At 36.0% G+C, this 20,109-nt stretch overlaps 1 protein-coding gene across 1 annotated transcript; it reads right to left on the bottom strand.

Annotated features, from left to right (window-relative positions):
- Positions 1-472: 472 nt before the first annotated feature.
- Positions 473-19,861, bottom strand: LOC107654561 (kinesin-1 heavy chain-like). The gene is made up of 26 exons (XM_016441693.1): positions 19,659-19,861; positions 14,355-14,442; positions 14,061-14,134; positions 13,729-13,833; positions 12,446-12,485; positions 11,716-11,780; positions 11,538-11,625; positions 11,187-11,311; positions 10,901-11,005; positions 9,928-10,073; positions 9,693-9,841; positions 9,423-9,613; positions 8,183-8,251; positions 7,682-7,888; positions 7,178-7,321; positions 6,804-6,989; positions 6,393-6,510; positions 6,180-6,235; positions 5,874-5,983; positions 5,689-5,790; positions 5,541-5,601; positions 5,393-5,464; positions 4,678-4,782; positions 4,378-4,594; positions 3,535-3,670; positions 473-3,408 (listed from the first exon to the last, which is right to left on the bottom strand). The coding sequence occupies exons 1-25, from the start codon at positions 19,782-19,784 to the stop codon at positions 3,540-3,542; spliced, it is 2,880 nt and encodes a 959-aa protein (XP_016297179.1). The 5' UTR covers positions 19,785-19,861; the 3' UTR covers positions 473-3,408; positions 3,535-3,539.
- Positions 19,862-20,109: the final 248 nt, after the last annotated feature.

Raw genomic sequence — 20,109 nt, 5'->3', positions numbered from 1 at the left:
TGTATGTATGTATGTATGTATGTATATATATATACATATATATATATATATATATATAAATAATGTACTTAGACCACTTGTACCTTATTGCTTATTTCTAAAAGCATTTTTACCTTGTTAAAATTGTTATAATATTAACAAGCTCAGGCTTTATGAATCCAATGAAACAGCATTTCTTTTTCAATTCTTCCACCACCTGGTCATTTCATGTATTGATCAAACTAACTCAAATAAATGTAATTGAGTAATTAGTCCCAGTATTTTTTCCCCCAATAAGAAGCCTGTGGACAAATGTTTACATGTGGTTCTACATCTTTCAGAATATATGTATAGCAATATATATCCATTACAATCCCTAAATTCAACCATAAGGTCATTCCCGGAAAATACATTCCAGGAATTTTACTATAGCAATAATAAATGAAGACAGCTTAGCATGCAACTCTCAAATGCAAAAACAAACATACTCAGGTGTGTTTTACCCTATACTTTATTTGCGTTTCATGTCAAGGGGTGAAAACGTGCCTACAGTAAGCAACTGAAGGAAACATACACAGCAATTCAATCGACACAATCTGTAGAACCAACTGTACACACATCTGATCGCCATTACATCTTTCCATTAGAGCCATTTAAACGGAGTGTTTTCCCCAGTAACGGTTAAAAATGCAGATTCAAGGCAAAACAAAATACAAAAAAAAGCAACATTGACAGTCTTCAAAACGCAACCTCCTGCAGAAGCTTCTTAATAACAATAATTATAGAATTCAGTGAGGAATTTGATGTTTGCGATGCAAATTTTCAGTTTTCAATAAGTGCGTTTTTCAATTGAGATGGTAACATTTTAAAGTGCTTTTAAAAGATTAAATTCGGCAAACAAGACAACCGTTAGACAAATGAGCATTAAACAAGAAAATAAAATGGGAGGACTGTTGAGTGATTTCCTCTCCGTTGCAAAACTTGCACTACACCAGATTCATATTGCACACAAAAGGTCTTAAAACACCATCTTCTATATTCCCCCTGCTACTACAGTATTACAGTAATTTACACAGGACACTAGTAGGATCTGGATCCAACCGACATGGAAAAACAAAGGACAATTGAAACCAAGTACACTGGAATCTATATATACTTGTCATAAGAAAAAAATGACATTTGTAGACTTGAACAGCAAAATCCATAGTCTATAATAAAACAGAAATAAATAAAACAGTATTATCTAGTTGCAAGTGCAACAAAATGAAAACATGACCTAAAATGTTTAAATAAACCCCGCCCACCATTAAATAGACCCCACCCATTAACACGAGTCAATGAAAGGCAGTAACGTTGTGCTGAATGAAAAGCATTGGAACAGTAACTGTAGAGAGCCAATCAGCAGGTCTAAATAAGCAAACGCAAAATCAAAAGGCAACCAAAACCACAACAGACAATCTACAGTCATGTTTTGGTTGTGTGAGCCAGAACTAAATGTTGTGCTGGTTTCCCTGGGTTGTTTGCAACGCTCAAACCACTGAAGATCCAATTGCCATTTCCAAAATGCAGAACTTCAAAATATGGACCCTATAATGGACTAAACCATACCAACTAAAACAACTAAAATCAAATAAAAGCTAAAGACTCAGGAGTATAGGTATATTGTAACTTCAATGGCTGTTTGACCACTGCACAAACCTCACTCCAACAAAACGACAAAGTGACACTATACAAACTCTTTTAAATGTAAAACGAACTACAAAACTGTATTGCTATAACAGGGCATCTATGAAGGAGAGGAGGGTGGGATGTGATCATTTCCACATTCAAGAATCCCTTAACACGGCTTAGTTCACCCAAAAATTAAACTTCTGTCATCATTTACTCACTCTCATGTCATCCAAAGCTTTATAAATTTAATTTTTCTGTGAAAAATATGTTTTTTTCCGTAAAATGAAAACAAGGATTGAAAAGGAGCACCAGAAACATAAAAAGCAGCTTAAAGTATGACAACCACTGAAAATCTTGACATCTCATTTGCATTTACGTTTTAACTCAAATATGGTGAATAAAGACACGCTGTGGCAGGTTTGATGTCAATGCCACCGAATGCCATTATGTCTCAATCGAATGATCACGGAGGGCAAGATTTGAAGTGAATAATGACTTAAATTTGCAGTTGTTTGACTTCAGAAGTCGCTCAAGTCATAATGGACTACCTCAATAGTGCTTCTTGTCCTTTTTGGAGCTTGAAATTGTCCATCTCATCCATTTTCATTTCAAAAAGCAGCATAAACATTTAGATATTCTTTAGTGTTTCATGAAAGAAAAATCGAACAAGTTTGGAACACCCTGAGAGTGAATACATTTTTCATTGTTGGGTCAACAATCTCTCTAATAAACTGCAAGGTTCCCTGCCTACCAAAAACAATATAACAAGAATCCTGTCTGAGAATATGGTAGGTAAAACTAAGAGGAGAAATCCACACACATGATTATTAATGATTTGTAGTGACTGAGCTACGGAGCAGCATCGATACGACAAACTCTACCTGCTTAAAAGTTAAATATTGAAATGTCAAAATGAGCATGTGACATCAGTATTACTGTTTTTTTTTTACCTAGCTATGACTCATCTAAGACCTCAGGCTGTGGCATACACACAGGTCTTTATGCTGTAACAATTACTCGTTGTGTGTTCGTACAGTGCTTTAAATATTCCTGCAGCTCAGGTGCGTCTACATTAAGCAGCCTTTTCGTTCTCATTTCATGGAACTGCATCTCGTTTGTCTACTTTCAGAAACCTTTCATCTACTTTCAACATAATTTAAATCTTTCTTCTGAACATGTCCATCATTACAAAAACTAGTTCAATGGTTCATATATACAGTTCAATTGTAGTGTTTAACTTACTTATTTAGTTGAAATGTTCAATAGAAACTACTCAAAGTAAGAGAGAACAAGCTAACTCTCTAAACAAACCCAAAATGTGAATGTAAAAATAATGCAGCTAGAATTTTTTGTTCTTTTTTCCATTTTTCATTCATTTCTGCCTTTTTTTCTTTTGTAATTTTGTAATACATTCAACTTGGCACAGTGAGGGACGTGGAGAGCAGGATGCGAGCAGAAACCTACTGTGCAAGAGTGAAGAGATACACGCTAATTACACACGTGTCCACTGGTGCAAAAAGCCTTTTTTTTTTTTTTTAGTTTTCTTTATATTTTAAAGGGAAGATATGATAAGAATGGAGGAACAACTGTACAGCCCAGACGGGGATAGTATTTCATGTTTCATACACATATATATACTTATATTCATTTTCATATGTATAGTATTGAACCTTCCCGTGCTGTGGAATGCCTGTTCAGCTTTTTGGGGTGATATCAGCTTCAGCTGGGGCTACTGGGGTTAAATTCAGCATTCAACAGCTGGAAAGAGTGAGCAATAAAGACACAGAGGGTGAAAAAGGAGAAAGAAAGAATGAAATTATATTCGCAACCCATTTTACCTCCACAATGTGACATAGTTATGAGAATTTTGCAGCATCTACTCACTTATTTTACTGTTTGACTCCGCCTCCTCCACGGATGCCCGCTGATTGGCTATTCGGGAAGAGCCCCGCCCCTAAGCGGTTGACATTGGGGTGGGTGGGAGAGGCGACAGGGGGCTGACCTGGTCTGATTGGCTTGGCTGTGAAAGGAGGACATATGACTAGTTAGTTAAGCCAAAAAACAAACTTTGATTGTTTACTAACTTGGTCTATTAAATCTATTGATCAAAAATCACTCCTAAAAGACTGAAGGCTGGAATACACTATAAGACTTGTGCACAGATTTTCAGCCCAATTTGCAGTCTGGACAAGTCAATGCTAGTCTGCAGGTTTTGGGCAGTCAGAGTTGACAGTTTTTCATTAAAAATCACCTGGTTTATGATGGGCACAGACTCTAATTTTTTTATCGTTAGACTATGATTCCATCCAGTTGGAGGAGATCAAACATGTTTGATAATTTGAGCCCATTATAGAACAAATGTTGTTGTCATTTGCCATGCATCTCCTAGCAGTGAGACTCATGTTTATGTGTGAGATCACTGCAAGTGTATGAGGCCTAAAAGTTGTTTTTAAAAGTTGACAACAAACCGAAAAGCTTCAAAGCTGCCCATTAATTGTGTTAAATTCAAAAGAAATCATGAGATGAACCATGATTAATCATTTTAATCTACTAATATCCCTACAAATGTGAGCAAGCAACACCTCTTGGTAGCAATCAACAACTTTCACTGTTCCTCTGTTTTAGTATGACCCTACCCAAGTCGAAATGTCAAAAGACATGCGTCTTCCATAAGCACTTCGCTGAATCTAGTAACTGCACTCTTTTAAAGTGTGTGTGTGTGCTAACCGATCTGTGCGGAGTGTCCTCTGCGGGCCATGTTCTTGGCTCTGACGGCCTCTTTGATGCGGTCCACCTCCTGTTGGTAGCGTTTGCGGTCACGGGCTGCGTTCTCTTTGGCCTCTTTGAGTGCAGACTCCAGAGCCTTCACACGCTCCGCCGTGGCCCGCAGGCGCTTCTCCAGCTTGGGCAGCTCACAGCGCAGGTCAGCGTTATCACGCACCAGCTAGACAAAGGAAAGAAAGACTTCAGTAAGCATGTGTTTTGAGAGAATGCCTGTGGTGTCCGATGTTTTAAGTGTGTGTTTACCTGCTTGTGCACTTTAGTGAGCTGCTCAAGGTTGTTCTCAAGGAATGAGATCTTCTGTTTTTGTGCCGCACTGCCGCCAGTGTCATCTGAGTCCATCTCAGCGCTCTGAAAAATATGTTAATGCATAATTCAGGCATGTCCGAGAGTGGTCGATAAAGTCGTAACTGGAGTTTTATGACATCTATTAGCTTTGAAGACTAAAGGCTACTAGCCATAAAGAAAAATTAAATAAAATAGTAAAATAAGAAATAAAATAATTAAAAACTAATAATAATATAAAGTAAAATAAAAAATTAATAATTAAAAACAGTACTAAAATTTCTAATAATAATAGTAATAAAAAATTTAATTAAAAAACTTAAAAAGGTAAAATAATTAATAAAATCATTAAAGAATTAGAATAAGGTACAACTCTAAACATGTAACATTTATAATAATAATAATACAAATAAAATTCAATTAAAGGATAAGCTTTGATATGTCTCTCAAAACGTCCTGTTTAAACAGGAACTTAACAGAAAAGGCATTTTAAAAAAGACAGCTATACACAAGAATCTATAAAGCCAGTCTAATGTTTAGCTTTTAATAGTAACCATAGCTCAGGGTTAGTCATTATAATTTCAAGAAATATCCACATTGAAACTATTTAATTATCTGGAGCAACTTTCTAACTACAAATTTCAGTTAAAGGAGAATGTGTTTACAACTGCGATACCTTCTTCACCCGTGTGGCCAGATCCTGAACAAAGAGTTTCCTCAGGTTATGAAGAGTCTGCAGCTCTTTGGCCTGAGGAGAAGAGAGCAATCAGAGCGTGCACACATAAATATGAAACACCTCTCATGTACAGAACAAAATGACCTACCACTGTCTCCTCCAGGCCTTTGAGATCCTGTCTGGCCTGTTCCCTTCTGTCCTGCATCACCCTGTAAACATATTTCATCATTAAGACACCAGACCAAACATTTCTTGCATGCTATTCCAGATCTCTGCATGTTTGTTGCATGTCGTACGTCAGCTCGTGCAGTTTGCGGCTCTTCTCCTGGTCAGTGTTTTTGAGTTTCTCGTGCTCCACCTTCAAGCGCTCCTGCTCCAACATGATCTTCTGGTTCTGACTGCAGACAGAAAACAAAGTGAGAAAAAAATGAGCCCATGTGGATTAATTCAGTGCCTGAAGATGTGTATGTGTATGTCTTACTCCTGCAGTTCAGTGATGAGTTTCTCCTTGATCTCCAACTCGTCTCTCAGGCTGCTCAGCTGTTTCTGATGAGCTTCTCTGTGGTTCTGGATCTGCTGCTCAACTGCAACCTGTACAATCAAACATTCAGAGAAACTATGAATTACAATCTCTCTATTAAAATAAACAAAACTTCTATCAAAAGCCCCCCTTCTGAATCTAATTGAAGTGCAGAAAATATAATAGATACATAAAGAGTATAATGAGCAAAACTCACTAAAATGTCCAGAAAAATCATTATGCAATTGAAATGTATAAAATGCTTACCTTGACTTCATTAGCACTCTGTATCTCATTCTCCTTCTCCATGGCATGAACGTTTTCTGCACAAGGAAAAATAAACTTCATCACAACCTCTTTCATGCCCAATACAGTCTCACCACAAGAGGGCAGTAAAAGTTGGTCAGTCTGGGCCACACAGTTTTTGTCTGGGCATTAAAATTCATTTATGAGAGGACAGAAAAGCATGTGTATTTGTACCCTGTGCACTGAGTTTGACCAGTTCCTCATTGAGAGAGTCGACGTTCTCCTCTAGCTGTCTCTTCTTCTGTTCAATGTTTTGCAGATACTCTGTCAGGGACTTGATCTTCGCCTCATACTGTATACAAACACAGACAAATTAATCTCAATATCTTTTTAAAGTTTCCTGTAAATGCCATGCTAGTATTGTAATGGAGAGCATGTGGTGTTTCTATTTAGCTAAAGTCATACAATAATTATCTAATAAAACATAAGACTGGTTTTACCAAAAGAGCTTTGTAAATGCTCTTTTATGTTCAGTAAAAGAAACTAAAACAAGTTTAAAAAGCTATACGTGTGAGTAAATGATGGCAGTTTTCATTTCTGGATGAATGAATAGTTGTTGTTTTATCATGTCGTTTTTGCATTTACCTGAGAGATACGGAGCTGACAGGCTGCGAGCTCTTTCTCGTTCTCATCCATCTTCTTGTTGCTCTCGGCCTGAGTGCTTTCCAGCTGTTTGCTGCGCTTCACCAGAGTCTTCACCTCCGACTTCATCTTACTGATGTACAGACGAGCAACTGTGAACTCTTCATCAATGAGACCTCCATCCTCATGCTGCTGAGACAAAACAGACAGAGAGAAAGAAAGAGAAATAGCTGAGGTTAGAGAGAAGGGTGAGCAGTTATAACAGTGCAAAGGAAGTGGAAAATAAAAAGCAAGGACAAAAAGAAAACACACACACACACATATATATATAGAAATAAGTGAAAGAGAAGTTAATGCAACAAATTTTGCCCTTTTACCTTAATGTCATTGCTGCCTATGGCGATGCCAATCTCTGCCAGGTCTTTAAGCAGTGATGACATCATCTCAGTGACTCTCTTCTTCTGATGGTTGGTCCTTTCCTTCAGTTTCTGCAGCTCAGAGTCGATAGATGCAAGAACGCTCTGCAACAACAGACAGCTCAGATCAGCAACCAGCACCAAGACATAACTTCAAATTACTTGCACTGATATAGTTACCCTGTTGCTCTAAAATTACATTATTTTAAATATAATAATTGCTTTATCTTTTGTATATATAAGTTATACAACATTATTAATACTCAGATGTTATTATTATTGTTATTATTATTAACATATTTTCTGGGTCTTCTGAAGAGTTTAATCTAATTTGCTGTCTAGACAAAAAGAGAGTACAACATTTTCAAGCAAAAGTAAATTATAACTTTTCGGTGAAAGAAACCATCACATATGATAAAACAATAGTGAAGAAAACTGTGTTTTTAATGAAGAGTTTCTCCTCACAGATTTCTGGTTGAGCTCTTCACTCAGGGATTCAAACTCCTTGGTCTTGTCCTCCACCTCCTGACTCTTCTGATCATAGTTGACTGCGAGCTCCTCCAGGGCCTGCAGCACCTCCTTCACCTCCTCTTTAGACGCCTCATTCTCCATCTGCAGACGGGTGAGCTCCGCCCGCAGGTTGTCATGGTCCCTTCGCGTTGAGGCCAGCAGCTACAATTCAAAGATTTTTTTTTTCATTGTGGCAATACTGTCATTACAGTAATTATTATTATTAGTGTCAAATTATTGAGGAGAGAGAAGAGGGGATTGTGATGGGATCTCAACTCAACATGTAAGGAGCATGTGCACTAGGCCAGAACGCTATTTATTATTTATAGCTTTTAAAGGGCAAACCCCAACTCCCAAGTTTTTAGTCTCCAAATGATTCACAGCCAACTAGGAGACAGGAAATTGCTCTTATTTATGGGAAATAATGTAAATCTGATGTGCATGTTCAGCTCTCACCTCTTCCTGATCCAACATCTGCTGCTTGAGTTTCTCAGCCAGCTGAGACTGCTGATTTATCTCATCATCCTACAGGCAGACAACAGAGAGAGAGAGAGAAACACAGAATGAATGTAATGAATGAGTCTTGAAGCACATCTTAACTATTTTACAACAGAACTTAGTTTTTTACATTATTATTAATAAAGAGAGTCTAAGAGAGCTGGGTGGTTGATGGCTGATATTATGCAGTTTGGGGTCAGTATGACTATTTTTTTTAAAGTCTCTTATATTCCCCATGTCTGCATTTATTTGACCAAAACTACAGTAATGTTAATAGCATAAATGTAAATGCTATTCAAAATAAACAAATAACTGCTTTTTATTTGAATACATTTTAAAATACAATTTATTCCTTTAATTGCAAAGCTGAATTTTCAGCATCATTACTCCAGTCTTCAGTGTCACATGATCCTTCAGAAATTATTCTAATATGCTGATTTGTTTCTTGCTGTTCAAGAAACATTTCTTCTTATTATTCTTATTCTTATTATCAATGCTAAAAACAGTCATGCTGCTTAATATTTTTGTGGAAACTGTGATATATTTTTTCGTCAGGATTCTTTGATGAATAGAAAGATCAAAAGGACAGCATTTATTAGAAATAGAGAACTTTTATAACATTATAAATGTCTTTACTGTCACATATGATCAATTTAACACATTCTTGCTGAATAAGTGTTAAAACGTTTTTTGAATGGTACTGTATACTAGAGGTGTGCACAAATAGTCAAATATTCGATCTGGAATTATCATTTGAAAAATAAAAACACTATTCGAATTTTACTACGTGTTGCTTTGCTGGCCGTAAATGCAGGGAATCCATGATAAATCCTAAGCATGTAAAGTAAAAGTCAGTAATAACTAAATGCACTGGGTGGCGCTGTGTAACGTGTTGATGGTATTTGATCACAGAATGTCGAAAAATCATTTTTTTATGAGCCCAAATATTCGATTACAATGTTCTTGAAAAATGCCCATCCCTACTGTATATTTCTTCGTAATAATTTAACCGGAGCAAATGATATGGGGGGAAATGCTGAAATGAGACTCTTATTTCAGACAATATATGAAGATACTAGTGGTCTTGAAGATACAAGCTTTAGTTAATCGACCACAACAGAACACAATTATTGGCAATTACATTCCAAATGCAAATGTCCAAAATCTTCATTCATTTAAGGTCAGTAGTTCATCTCACCTTGTCATCCAGCTGTTTGTAGAGTTTGGCCAATTCAGCCTCACACTTCTCACGCTCAGCATCAGTTAATTTAAGGCCGGGCACGCTGGGAGACGAGGTGAATTTATCATTATTCATCACATTATCCAGGGCCAGAACATCTGCATTTGCCTTCTCCTTATCGTACTGCTCCTCAGTGGGGACGCTCTCACCTAAGAACACACAAAACAGTTGTGTGTAATTTTCAGTGAATGCAGCTGAATGAGTATGAAGCGCGTGTCATTACAGTACCGTTCCTCCAGCGGTTGAGCTCGTTCTCCAGCCAGGTGATGGTGTTCTTAAGCGTCTTGTTCTTCTCTTTCTCCTTCTCATATTTCTTCTTCCACTGCTCAGCTGTCAGCTCCACGTTCACACACACTGTGTTCTTGATGGTCTTTGCTCTGAGAACAGTGAAAACTGGAAAAAATTACTTGTCGCTCAAAACGAAAGTTTAATTAAAACTCTCAGTCTGTTTATATCTCATCACCTCTGTCCGAACATGAGCGTAGTTTTGGTCTCGGCCTCGTTAAAGGAAGATGGAGAGCAGCAGATCACTATAGTTGTCCTGCAGTTTCCACCCAGAGAATCCTGCAAGATCCTCGTCATCTTACTGTCTCTGTAGGGAACGTACGTCTGACAGGGGAAAGAAATATTCAATCATTATCTCTCTATCCGTTTAATGACGCAGCTGATCATATATAACACAGCCCTGCATCTTGAAAAATAAATGATGCTGATTTACAAAGACCCAATATTACCTAATAAAAATTAGAGTCAGAGTCAAATAAAAATAAATACAAATTGCCATCACACAGTTTTTTTTTTCAAAAAATAAGATTTTTTCAAATTATATACATGCATCAGCTTTAACGCACTTGTCAAAATAAAAGCAGGCAAATCTCAAAAGTTTAAATGCATCATTTAAATTATGATCTGCAAAGGAGTGGAAAAATTTGTTTAATGTCAAAGAACTTTACATATACACAAATGTATAAATAAATAAGCTTTTTTCAGAGAATCTGTCATTTTCTGCCACTGTTTGGATGTAGTAAAACACCCACAGATGCCACAGAAAACATTTGGGTCATGTTTGCATTTTCTTCTGTCAATGGCCATAACTCTAACCTTGAAATCAGGATTAGACATGTTATAATGCCTCCAGATTCATTCATATATGTGAAAATGGCAGGGAATTGAACAAATAATTGTAACCTAGCTCAGAGGAAGATGGGAATCATGTCTTCGTGTCAGTTTTTAAGATGACTTCACCTTACAATTGGTTGTGGAAAGCAAAAATGCTACGAAATGTAAATCATAATTTGTAAGAAAGTGTGCTTGAGCAAAACAGGGACTATCATTCGAATCAGCACCCCAAAACTAGTAAGAAACAAGTATTGGATTTCATTCAGCAAATAAGATGCAGGGTGGTGAATTGTACAGCTCGGGTGCATCACACCTACCGTTCCTTCAGCTAGAGCAGAGATGACGTTGCCCAGAGCGGAAAGAGATTTGTTAATGTTTTTGGCTTCATCCAATAAAGCACCCTCTGCTCCGGTTTTACTGACCTGCCACAAAATAAAACTAACATTAATAAGGAACTAATCAAATCACATACACTATTATGGGTCCTGAAGTGAAACCAGCTGAGAATAATTGAAAATGTCTGTAAATGGGTTTAAAAAAGAAACAGAGAGAACAAGTGAAAGAGGGAAAGAGGAAGTGAAAAGAGAGAAGTAGAATGATAACCTTCTCGCTTCCTGCTAAATCCACCAGGAAGAGTTTGCCACTCAGTTTCTGCTCCGTCTGTGTGTTCTCTTGCTTGACGTTTATCAGGAAGATACTGTGACTCCTGGAGCTGTGCTCGTTCATGTCTGACACACACCACAGAGAAAACACAAGTTTCCATTTCCACTCAACTTTAACTACAAGCACACAACAGGACACTCTTTTGGTTGTTTAAACATCTCAATAAGTAAAATAAGAAAGAACATCCTAACACTACTCTCGCTAATGTAACTCAGAAAGCAACAGGTGTGGAAAGCTTCAGCCTGCTAAAAACAGCTATGCAGTGTGTCTGACTGATTTGCATGGGCTTACTTGTGACAGCCACATGTCTGTTGGATTTGCCTTCATCAATGGTGTCCATCACTTCGTCTGGGCTACACACAAACCGTTCAGTACAACCCTGCAGATGGAGAAAGAGATAGCGAGGGAAAACATTTGAACCACTCCTTTACTAATACATGCACAGCTAATTACTAAAACACAGCCTCACCTTTACATAAGGGACTCTGTTCTTGTCTTCATGTACAGACAGATTGGTCTTAGATACTGAAAGAAAAATTATTTATTATCATTATTTTTTAGACGACAGATCACACTCAGATTAAACAATCTCTAATATAAAAAACAATGCCAAAACAATAGAATCTGTATCATATTCAGTCATACGTACCATCCAGCACTATACTAAGGTACTGTGGGGAAAAAATGCTAACAATTGTTTATCAAATTCTTTTAGGACTGAATACACCACTCTTGCCTTCAATACAAAGAAAAATAATATCTATTGTAATTGTTCAAACATTAAGAATGTTGTATACACATAAATTCATATAAAAATTTAAAATAAAAAAAAACTAAAAATTGTTTAGAAACAACGTATTTGCGTTTAATTTGAGTTTTTGTAAATAATGATCTCTTATTTTTGTTCTATAATTTCAGAGTTGCCTTCTTAAATGTAGTTAACAGACTTATTTTTTCCTGTAAATTGCATAAAACTGATTAAAATGTTTTAAAAATACCATTCACTTAAGCATACTGTAGCAGTGATTCATATTTCACTGCTACAGACAGATCACTGCTTAGATATTTTATTTTGAATTTAATACAGTTATTGCTATTATTGGTCGCACCACATGATGAGTGGTCTTTCCAAATGACCCAAAGACGTTATATCATTAAAATCTGTCACGACATGTTAAAGAGCCACAAAACAGTATTTGTTGTTTGAATTTCTTTCAAAAAAATGACAAAATTTGAACACTGAGACTTTGTTTCATACTAAAAGTAACCAGCTCTGTCTTGTCTGTCAGCTCATTGTCAGTGTCCTCTTTGCTCCGTGATGTATTTTTCAATGCGTGAGAACATGATGTATGGCATAAAAGTGCCATGGTTTGTCGGACGTAGCAACAGTAACTAAGGGGGGCAGGTCTTTGCGAAAGGTCAATTTAGAGTAGGGGGAGGTTGCTGGCTCAGGTTCTGAGATAACAACATGAACATCTTTCTTATAGTAGAAAATTACATCTGGAGTTTGTGCTAGAGTGCAGGGTCAGAATTAACATGCTGCCTATGGTGAGTGTTTATTTTACTTTGCTTGGCAGTGGAATCTGGCAGAATAGATTTAAATAGTTATAATAAATAAATAATAAATTACTAATAAATGCATAATTACCCAACTAAAATTACATGCTCTGAATTATTTTTTTTGCATTTCTTCTCATATTGTCACTATGAAATTTATAACTAAAATAAATACTTGCAGAAATAACTTAATATTGTTTTTTTTAGGTCATACCACATGATATCCAAATGTGGTAACTACATACCAGTTGTTAAAAAGGTTATTTTTTTCCAAATTTGAAAGAGACTTATAAACCTGTTTGATGCTTCCATGGGTCCTTAGCAAATTGGTATATGATGCAAAGTCCTATCTTTGAATGGATTTCAACATAAAAGTCCCAAAATGGTAGTTTCTTGATGGTCGCACCACATGATATTTCATAAAACGCACATCATCGGACAAAGTTTGTTTTTATATTATGATGGAAATATAAATACAAATGCTTTGCAATTTTACACAGGATTACAAAACACTTTGGAAATCATGCCAAATAGTGCATAAAAATTAATTTGAATACATTTAGGGTAATTTCAAAGATGTTTACAAAAAAAAAAGTTATGGCTGGACGGTCGCACCACATGATATTTTGACACTTTGAATATCAGAAAAATTACAAATAACTAATGTTTTTTGAAAAGTTAAAGTGAGTTAATACATGGGAGAGGTCCTTCATATATATGGCATCTTTTTTATGCATTTAAACCAATTCTTAACTGAAAAAATGCAATCGGACAGAAAATTTAGGCGTCACGTCATTGACCCACATATATCCAAGCTTCCTACAACTTTTGACCTTTAAAATTTAAGTCATTATTTTTTTCCATGTCTGAAAATGTCAGTGGGAACCCTGTGAGTATTTAGCACTTATTTTTGTTCATTTCAAACCTTGATATGGAATTCCAGGTTTTCATCCATGGAGTAAATGTAGTTGAATATATCCTGGACGATCCGCGGAATAATGCCCATGCCATCTGGATCATGCAGGTTTCCCTAAACAATTGCACAAACACGAATTCAAACGCTATGATAATGTCTGATGATTTACGGTACAGTAAATATACTGATAGTCATAATTAGCAAAAATGGAATCAGTGGAATCAGTAACAAAAACACACTTAGTTTGTTTTAAAGTAGCTAATTGTTGAAAATCATACTGCCTGTTGCAGTAAACAATTCTTTTTGACTCTGAATATGTTTATTTCTAGAGGAATTCTCACCTCCATAGTGTGTGTTTTTCCAGAAGAGGTTTGTCCATAAGCAAATATTGTACCGTTATAACCTTCAAGCACATCTGCAGGGCACAAACACAGCAAAACATTCCATTTGAATAAATGCCCCATACAAGAAATACGGTATTTAGTGATGCTTAATTCATATCAATTAATTATTAATGATTACATATTAATGGAACATGAAAGTTTTTTTTTTTTTTTTTTGGAGTCAATTAATTATAACTATTTCCTGAATCATGTGATCCGGATGCCATGTCTCCTGGAGGACTCCTTTCTCACCTTTAACAATCTTCTGAGCACAAGCGTTGTAAACCTGCTCCTGAGTAGTGTTAGACTGAAACACTCGATCAAACACATACGGCTTTCCCTGGAGAGAAAGAGAGACAGAGAATGAATGATGGCTCATTATGCATACTGTATATTTGTTATATATATATATATATATATATATATATATGATAAATCAGCAGACCACAGTCATAAGACTCAAAGATGATCCTTCATGGAAATGTTTTACATTCAGACTAAACATGACCCTCATTACTACAGGCTAAAATACAAAACATCCTTCCCTCCTGTTACGAATGGCTCTAACCGTTAACACAAACAGCAGACTCAGTAAATCAGGTATGAAATTCAGCTGTTATAACACAATAAGAGCATTTTATAAGAGGTCTTCCTCCAGGCATGAGCTCACTCTGTACAGCTATAAACAGATTTAACAGTGAACATTCTGTTTATTAGCAGCCCTGCTTTCAGAAGTTTTTGACTTATTCCGGTTTCTCTAAAGGTTTTAAGATTTTAAAATACCTTGAACTACACCATCTGCAAGATTAATTTCATTACAAAAATGGACAAGACAAAGGTGCAAGACTGTATTCTCATCAAATACAGCATTGCAACTGATGCAACTGAATCATTTTTGTTAAATACCAATAATACACCACTACTGGTGTTTTATATAAAACATTAAAACTGAGTTTGTGAATTGTATGTGATAAGCGTAAGACTGAGCGCAGCTAAATAATTTTTTAACTTTTTTTATATTTTACTTTTAATGAAAAAGTTTAAACCAACAAGAAAATGAGTCCACAAGTAATTGAATCAGTAACTGATATGAATCATCTGGACTAGACTGAATCATCAAATGACTCACTAGCTTACTGAAATGGCATTTTAACTAAAAAACAAACAAAATATGTTGGAGAAAAGAGTATTGGTTATTGTTTAGCATGTCCGTCAGCTGTGCATCTCTAAAAATAGAGGTAAAAGCACAAATAATCTACTCAATAAAAGGCATAAATTGTTACCAGTTTGACAAGTGTAATCATTGTGTATTAGATGGCTATTTTCCTTGATAGCATTACGCTTGAACAATTCGATCACATAAGTGGGATGAACATGGGCATAAGATTTAAGAATGTGATGTCAGCATTGGCAGTGAAAGCCTGTCATAGGAGTAGTAAAGTAATCCCTTTACATTCAGGTAAACTCCCATTCATTCACACAAGACAGTCACTAATCGCCTTACAACTGATTGACACCCATCAAAAGACAATACATCATCACAATCCAGTCAAAAATACAGCTGAGACCCCTCACAACACAAGACACATCAGATCTCCTCTAAAAGATCCAGACGTTGTTGGGAAATAAAAATAAACAGGGTGATTTGATACCAAAGAGCTTGAAAGAAGAGCCATAAAGATTATATGACAATAAAAATTGGTTCATGGTCTTTTTTTGATCCATGAGCGCTATGAGTTCTTGGTCTCATTGAATATGTGATATAAAAAATACTGCAAGAAAAAGATAAAGGAAAAACAAACAGAAGCGAACAAACTGCAGCTTAATTCACATTCTGTAGCCTAATTCACATAGAAAGATTTCTGAGTCTTTTAAAGAATCAGCTCTTCTGATTCTTCAACACTTCTTGGTTTAAATCATATTGACAAAATCTACACCGAATGAACTTTAAAGGTTACTGAAGCAAGTTCTGTGATGAATCTGCTCATTAGCAAGGACACTTCCTCGTGATCCTAATTGGCTGATTCTGGTTGACGTGACCTCTCCACTCCCGACTGACTTCTTGTCAGCCGTCCAAATGGCAAATTTCCTCACCATACCACTATAACAGGACTAGATTAACCAGGTGAGGAAACAGCTGTGAATGTAACACAGCTAGGCAGATTAGTTTACCTGACCAACCTCTAACACAACATTACACACTCACATCTACAACACCACAAGCCTACATCTAAAATTCATTTTAAGAGGCTTATATTGGTGTCCAATGACCACCGCTAATATCAAGATATCTTGAATCTATATCTATACGACCACATAATCTCAGCAAATTACACGAATACACAAAATTGCTGACTTTAATGAACAGTAATTTGCATAATCTCCAAAAATACTTAAAAACAGACAATGTGCATCATGTACTGACAATCCTTTACTATAATTTATGTACAGTGCGTACGGAAAGTATTCAGACCCCCTTAAATTTTTCATGAGTGTCACAGCAAAGGGTCTGAATACTTAGGACCATGTGATATTTCAGTTTTTCTTTTTTAATAAATCTGCAAAAATGTCAACAATTCTGTGTTTTTCTGTCAATATGGGGTGCTGTGTGTACATTAATGAGGAAAAAAAATTTACTTAAATGATTTTAGCAAATGGCTGCAATATAACAAAGAGTGAAAAATTTAAGGGGGTCTGAATACTTTCCGTACCCACTGTATTTATTTCATACTATTATTAATAATATAATAATATTTTTTAAGATATTATCGTTATTCGGTAGGCACATTTATTGTCTGATGCCAATAATCTTGGCCAAATATCTGACAATTAATTTCTGAGTGTTGTTATAGTATTATATATACTAACAAAGTATTTAAAAAAATAATTTTTTAGTAATTTTGTTATTTCTTTTATATTTCTATTTAGCTTTATTTTTTATTTAAGCTTTAGCTTTAGTAATTTTAGCAGTTGTACTTAAACGTTCAGTTAGTTGGCAAAGTAACATTTCTAATTTTCATTTATGTTTTATATTTAACAAAACTTATATTTTATTTTAGCTTTGTTTTAATTAACATTTGTAATAGTTTTAATAGTATATTTTACTGTCCCCAACAAATCAATAACATCTACCCAGCAAGTTTACATGATACAGCAACATTTTCTTTAATTACCTCATGTAGTATAAAATCATTATAATGTAGAATAACTATGTCCATCAATACTAACATTTAACATGTTCATTGTCAAATAACATAACTTGAACATTCAGTGACCAAAATGTCTCAATAATCAAAGACTAACATACATGAGAGCATGCTCTGTGTTTTAAAATATTAATAATGCACAACATTACAGCTTTGGAATTTCAAATGACTTATTTTAATGTCTTCAGACAATCACAAGACTACAAGAAGAGTGTTTTTGAGTAGCTGAATGTCCCGAGGCCTCCTTCACAGCCATGATTGGAACAGCACTGTTTACAGCTCTCAGTATTCCCAATGAGAGATTATAATTGTGCTCCCAACGGTCACAGAGACGGGAACGTTCGTCACATGTTAGTTTCAAACATGCATGAGAGTGTGTGCTGTGCTTGCGTAGAGACAAAGAGAGAAAAGAAAGGAACAAGCATAAAAAGAGCTGTAATTACAGCATATTCCCTTATGAACTAATAGTGAAATGAGAACAATATCAACACAACAAGACATGCATATTCCCAATGCTGATCCTTGTATGTGTGGCTGGACAGACAGGTTTGGTTTTCTTCGTTACAGCAAGATTTACTGCCCAATTTATGACCCTATCCACCTGCTGAAAGCCATTATACCAACACACGCACGCTCCATTACACCGGACCGGGATAGTTGCTCTGGTGCTTGATGCTGACTTGCCCAAAGCAGCTGGAAGACAAAACTCATTTGGCCGACTCTCAAATACACACACAAAACGCGTCAGTGCACTGGAAAACAAAAGGCCGAGTGTTGGTCAGACAGTATGGTGTCACTGCAGAAATGAAGAACAAGATGAAAAATTCTAGACGCGGTATTGCAATTTCACTCAGTAAGACAGAAAAAATTCCAGATCAGATTGTCCACAGCAAAACCACAAAACCGCTCCGCCTAATAGTTACCCGTACACTACATAGACTGCAGGAGGGAACTTTAGGATGTGACTCCGGTATTGGCCAGTGTGGTCCAACCTAGCTATCGGTATCGGCAAAATCCACTATCGGTCGACCTCTACTCAACACCGCATAAGACTATTACTACTCTAATAGATATCTATAGCTACTGCATTCTGAGTTCAAACACGTAATTAAAATAAATGCAAAAAGCATTATTTACTGCCATTCAATAACAGAATAACTACACTTTCTAGCATGTAAAGCCATTTTCATAATGTAAATAAATTAGTAATGATGCACTGACAGAAAATAGAAGGGATGTGCACAATCAAGACATTTTAATCCATAAGGAGAAGCCAATATCATGCCAAACCAATGATGTCAGCATTTTAATGAGAATTAGGCCTATTTCTTTTTTACAGTCTCTGAAGAGTTACAAATCCAAAACAAAACATATGAAAATGAATTCAACTTCAACAGAAGAGGTGCATTTAAGTCATTAATAATTAATAATAATAATAATGTAATGAATATCTTTACTTATCTAGCCAGAATCATTTACTCTTTGAACTTTTAATCAATTTAAACTTTCACGTCTTCACAAACAACGTATTTTAATAAACTAACATAAAACCTGAGACGTAGGAACATTTGGATTATATGCAATATCTACACGCCCTTAAACAAACAAACAACCAAACAAATGATAAAGGAAGCGAGTTTACGTCATTTCATGCTCTAAAAATACACATGTGTGTGTCTGTTCCTAATAGAAGCATAAATATTAAAGCCATAATAAATTACTCGAAATGGTCTTTGTTTATTCATGTTATTAACGTAGGCCAAATCATAACAGACTGGCATTAGTGACTGTTATGATCACATTTACTTAATCTATTCAGTTAATTTCACCTATTAACGTTAATTTCAGTATGAAATGTGCAATTGTATAACGTTATATTTATTTAGCTTTTGTTGATTTTCTAAATAAAAACAAACTGGTTAGCATTAGCACAGGGGCTAGTGGTTAACGTTACTTATCATCCGTTTAACATCAAAATCCACTTCGAAATGCACTAAAATACAAAATTATGCCAAAGACGCTTAGGTCCTACTGTTTCTAAGTTCATAATCAAACATTTTGACATTGTGCTGCCTGCATTACATCTGAGGGCTGTTAGCCACCGAGCTAACGATGATTTAAAACCCTTCACCTTACGATTATGTTACTAAATTGAAGCCTCACGTACAACATTTCCCACACAGAATAACGCTAAAACACAAATTACTATCATATTTCCACACAAAAAGGTATTAAAGATGATATTTTCTGTCAGGATAAGTTACGTCTGCAGGTGGTTAGCGGATGCTAATAGAAATGGATGGCGGGCGTCACGGCGGAAATTCATCTTGATATCATATTATAAACTCACCCCGACGACCACATTATCGTCTGCTTGAAATTTGGGGATGTATTTGTCTCCCCTCATCACTTCCGAACCGTTTAAAGGCCGAAAACGGCACATGACTTTGATGGTGCACTCGGCCGGGTCCGCCATCTTCAACTGTGAGGAGGAGGATGAGGAGGGAGGAGGAGGATGATGGTGAGCGCTCCTCCCGTGGTCGGTCTGTTTTTGGTCTGTTTAGGTGGAAGTGGGTTTTGACAGAATGGGTTTTGGATGGAGGGAGCGAAGTTGCTGGCACACCCCCTAACAACACACTCTCTCACACACACAAACAAACACACATAGAGAGATGATGAAACAAAAGGGGCTAGTTGTCAAACTGGGAAGCTGTCACAAAAGCTACTTCTTAGTAATTCAGCCTTTAAGAAGAGTAAAAATACAGCCTACACAACCGTTTAAATACATTACAAAATTCACA

The sequence above is a fragment of the Sinocyclocheilus anshuiensis genome, unplaced genomic scaffold (assembly GCF_001515605.1).
Source record: "Sinocyclocheilus anshuiensis isolate Anshui unplaced genomic scaffold, SAMN03320099.WGS_v1.1 scaffold391, whole genome shotgun sequence".
Classification (NCBI taxonomy): Eukaryota; Metazoa; Chordata; class Actinopteri; order Cypriniformes; family Cyprinidae; genus Sinocyclocheilus; species Sinocyclocheilus anshuiensis.
The sequence above is the reverse complement of the archived record's forward strand: the minus strand, read 5'-3'. Positions and strand labels throughout refer to the sequence as shown.

Coding starts and splice junctions, on each gene's coding strand:
- LOC107654561 (XM_016441693.1), bottom strand. CDS start 19,784: ATGGCGGACCCGGCCGAGTGCACCATCAAAGTCATGTGCCGTTTTCGG. Junction 12,486..13,728: donor ACCTGGAATTCCATATCAAG/GTTTGAAATGAA, acceptor ACAAAGTCTCAG/TGTTCAAATTTTGTCATTTT. Junction 11,006..11,186: donor ATTTAGCAGGAAGCGAGAAG/GTTATCATTCTA, acceptor ATTTTGTGGCAG/GTCAGTAAAACCGGAGCAGA.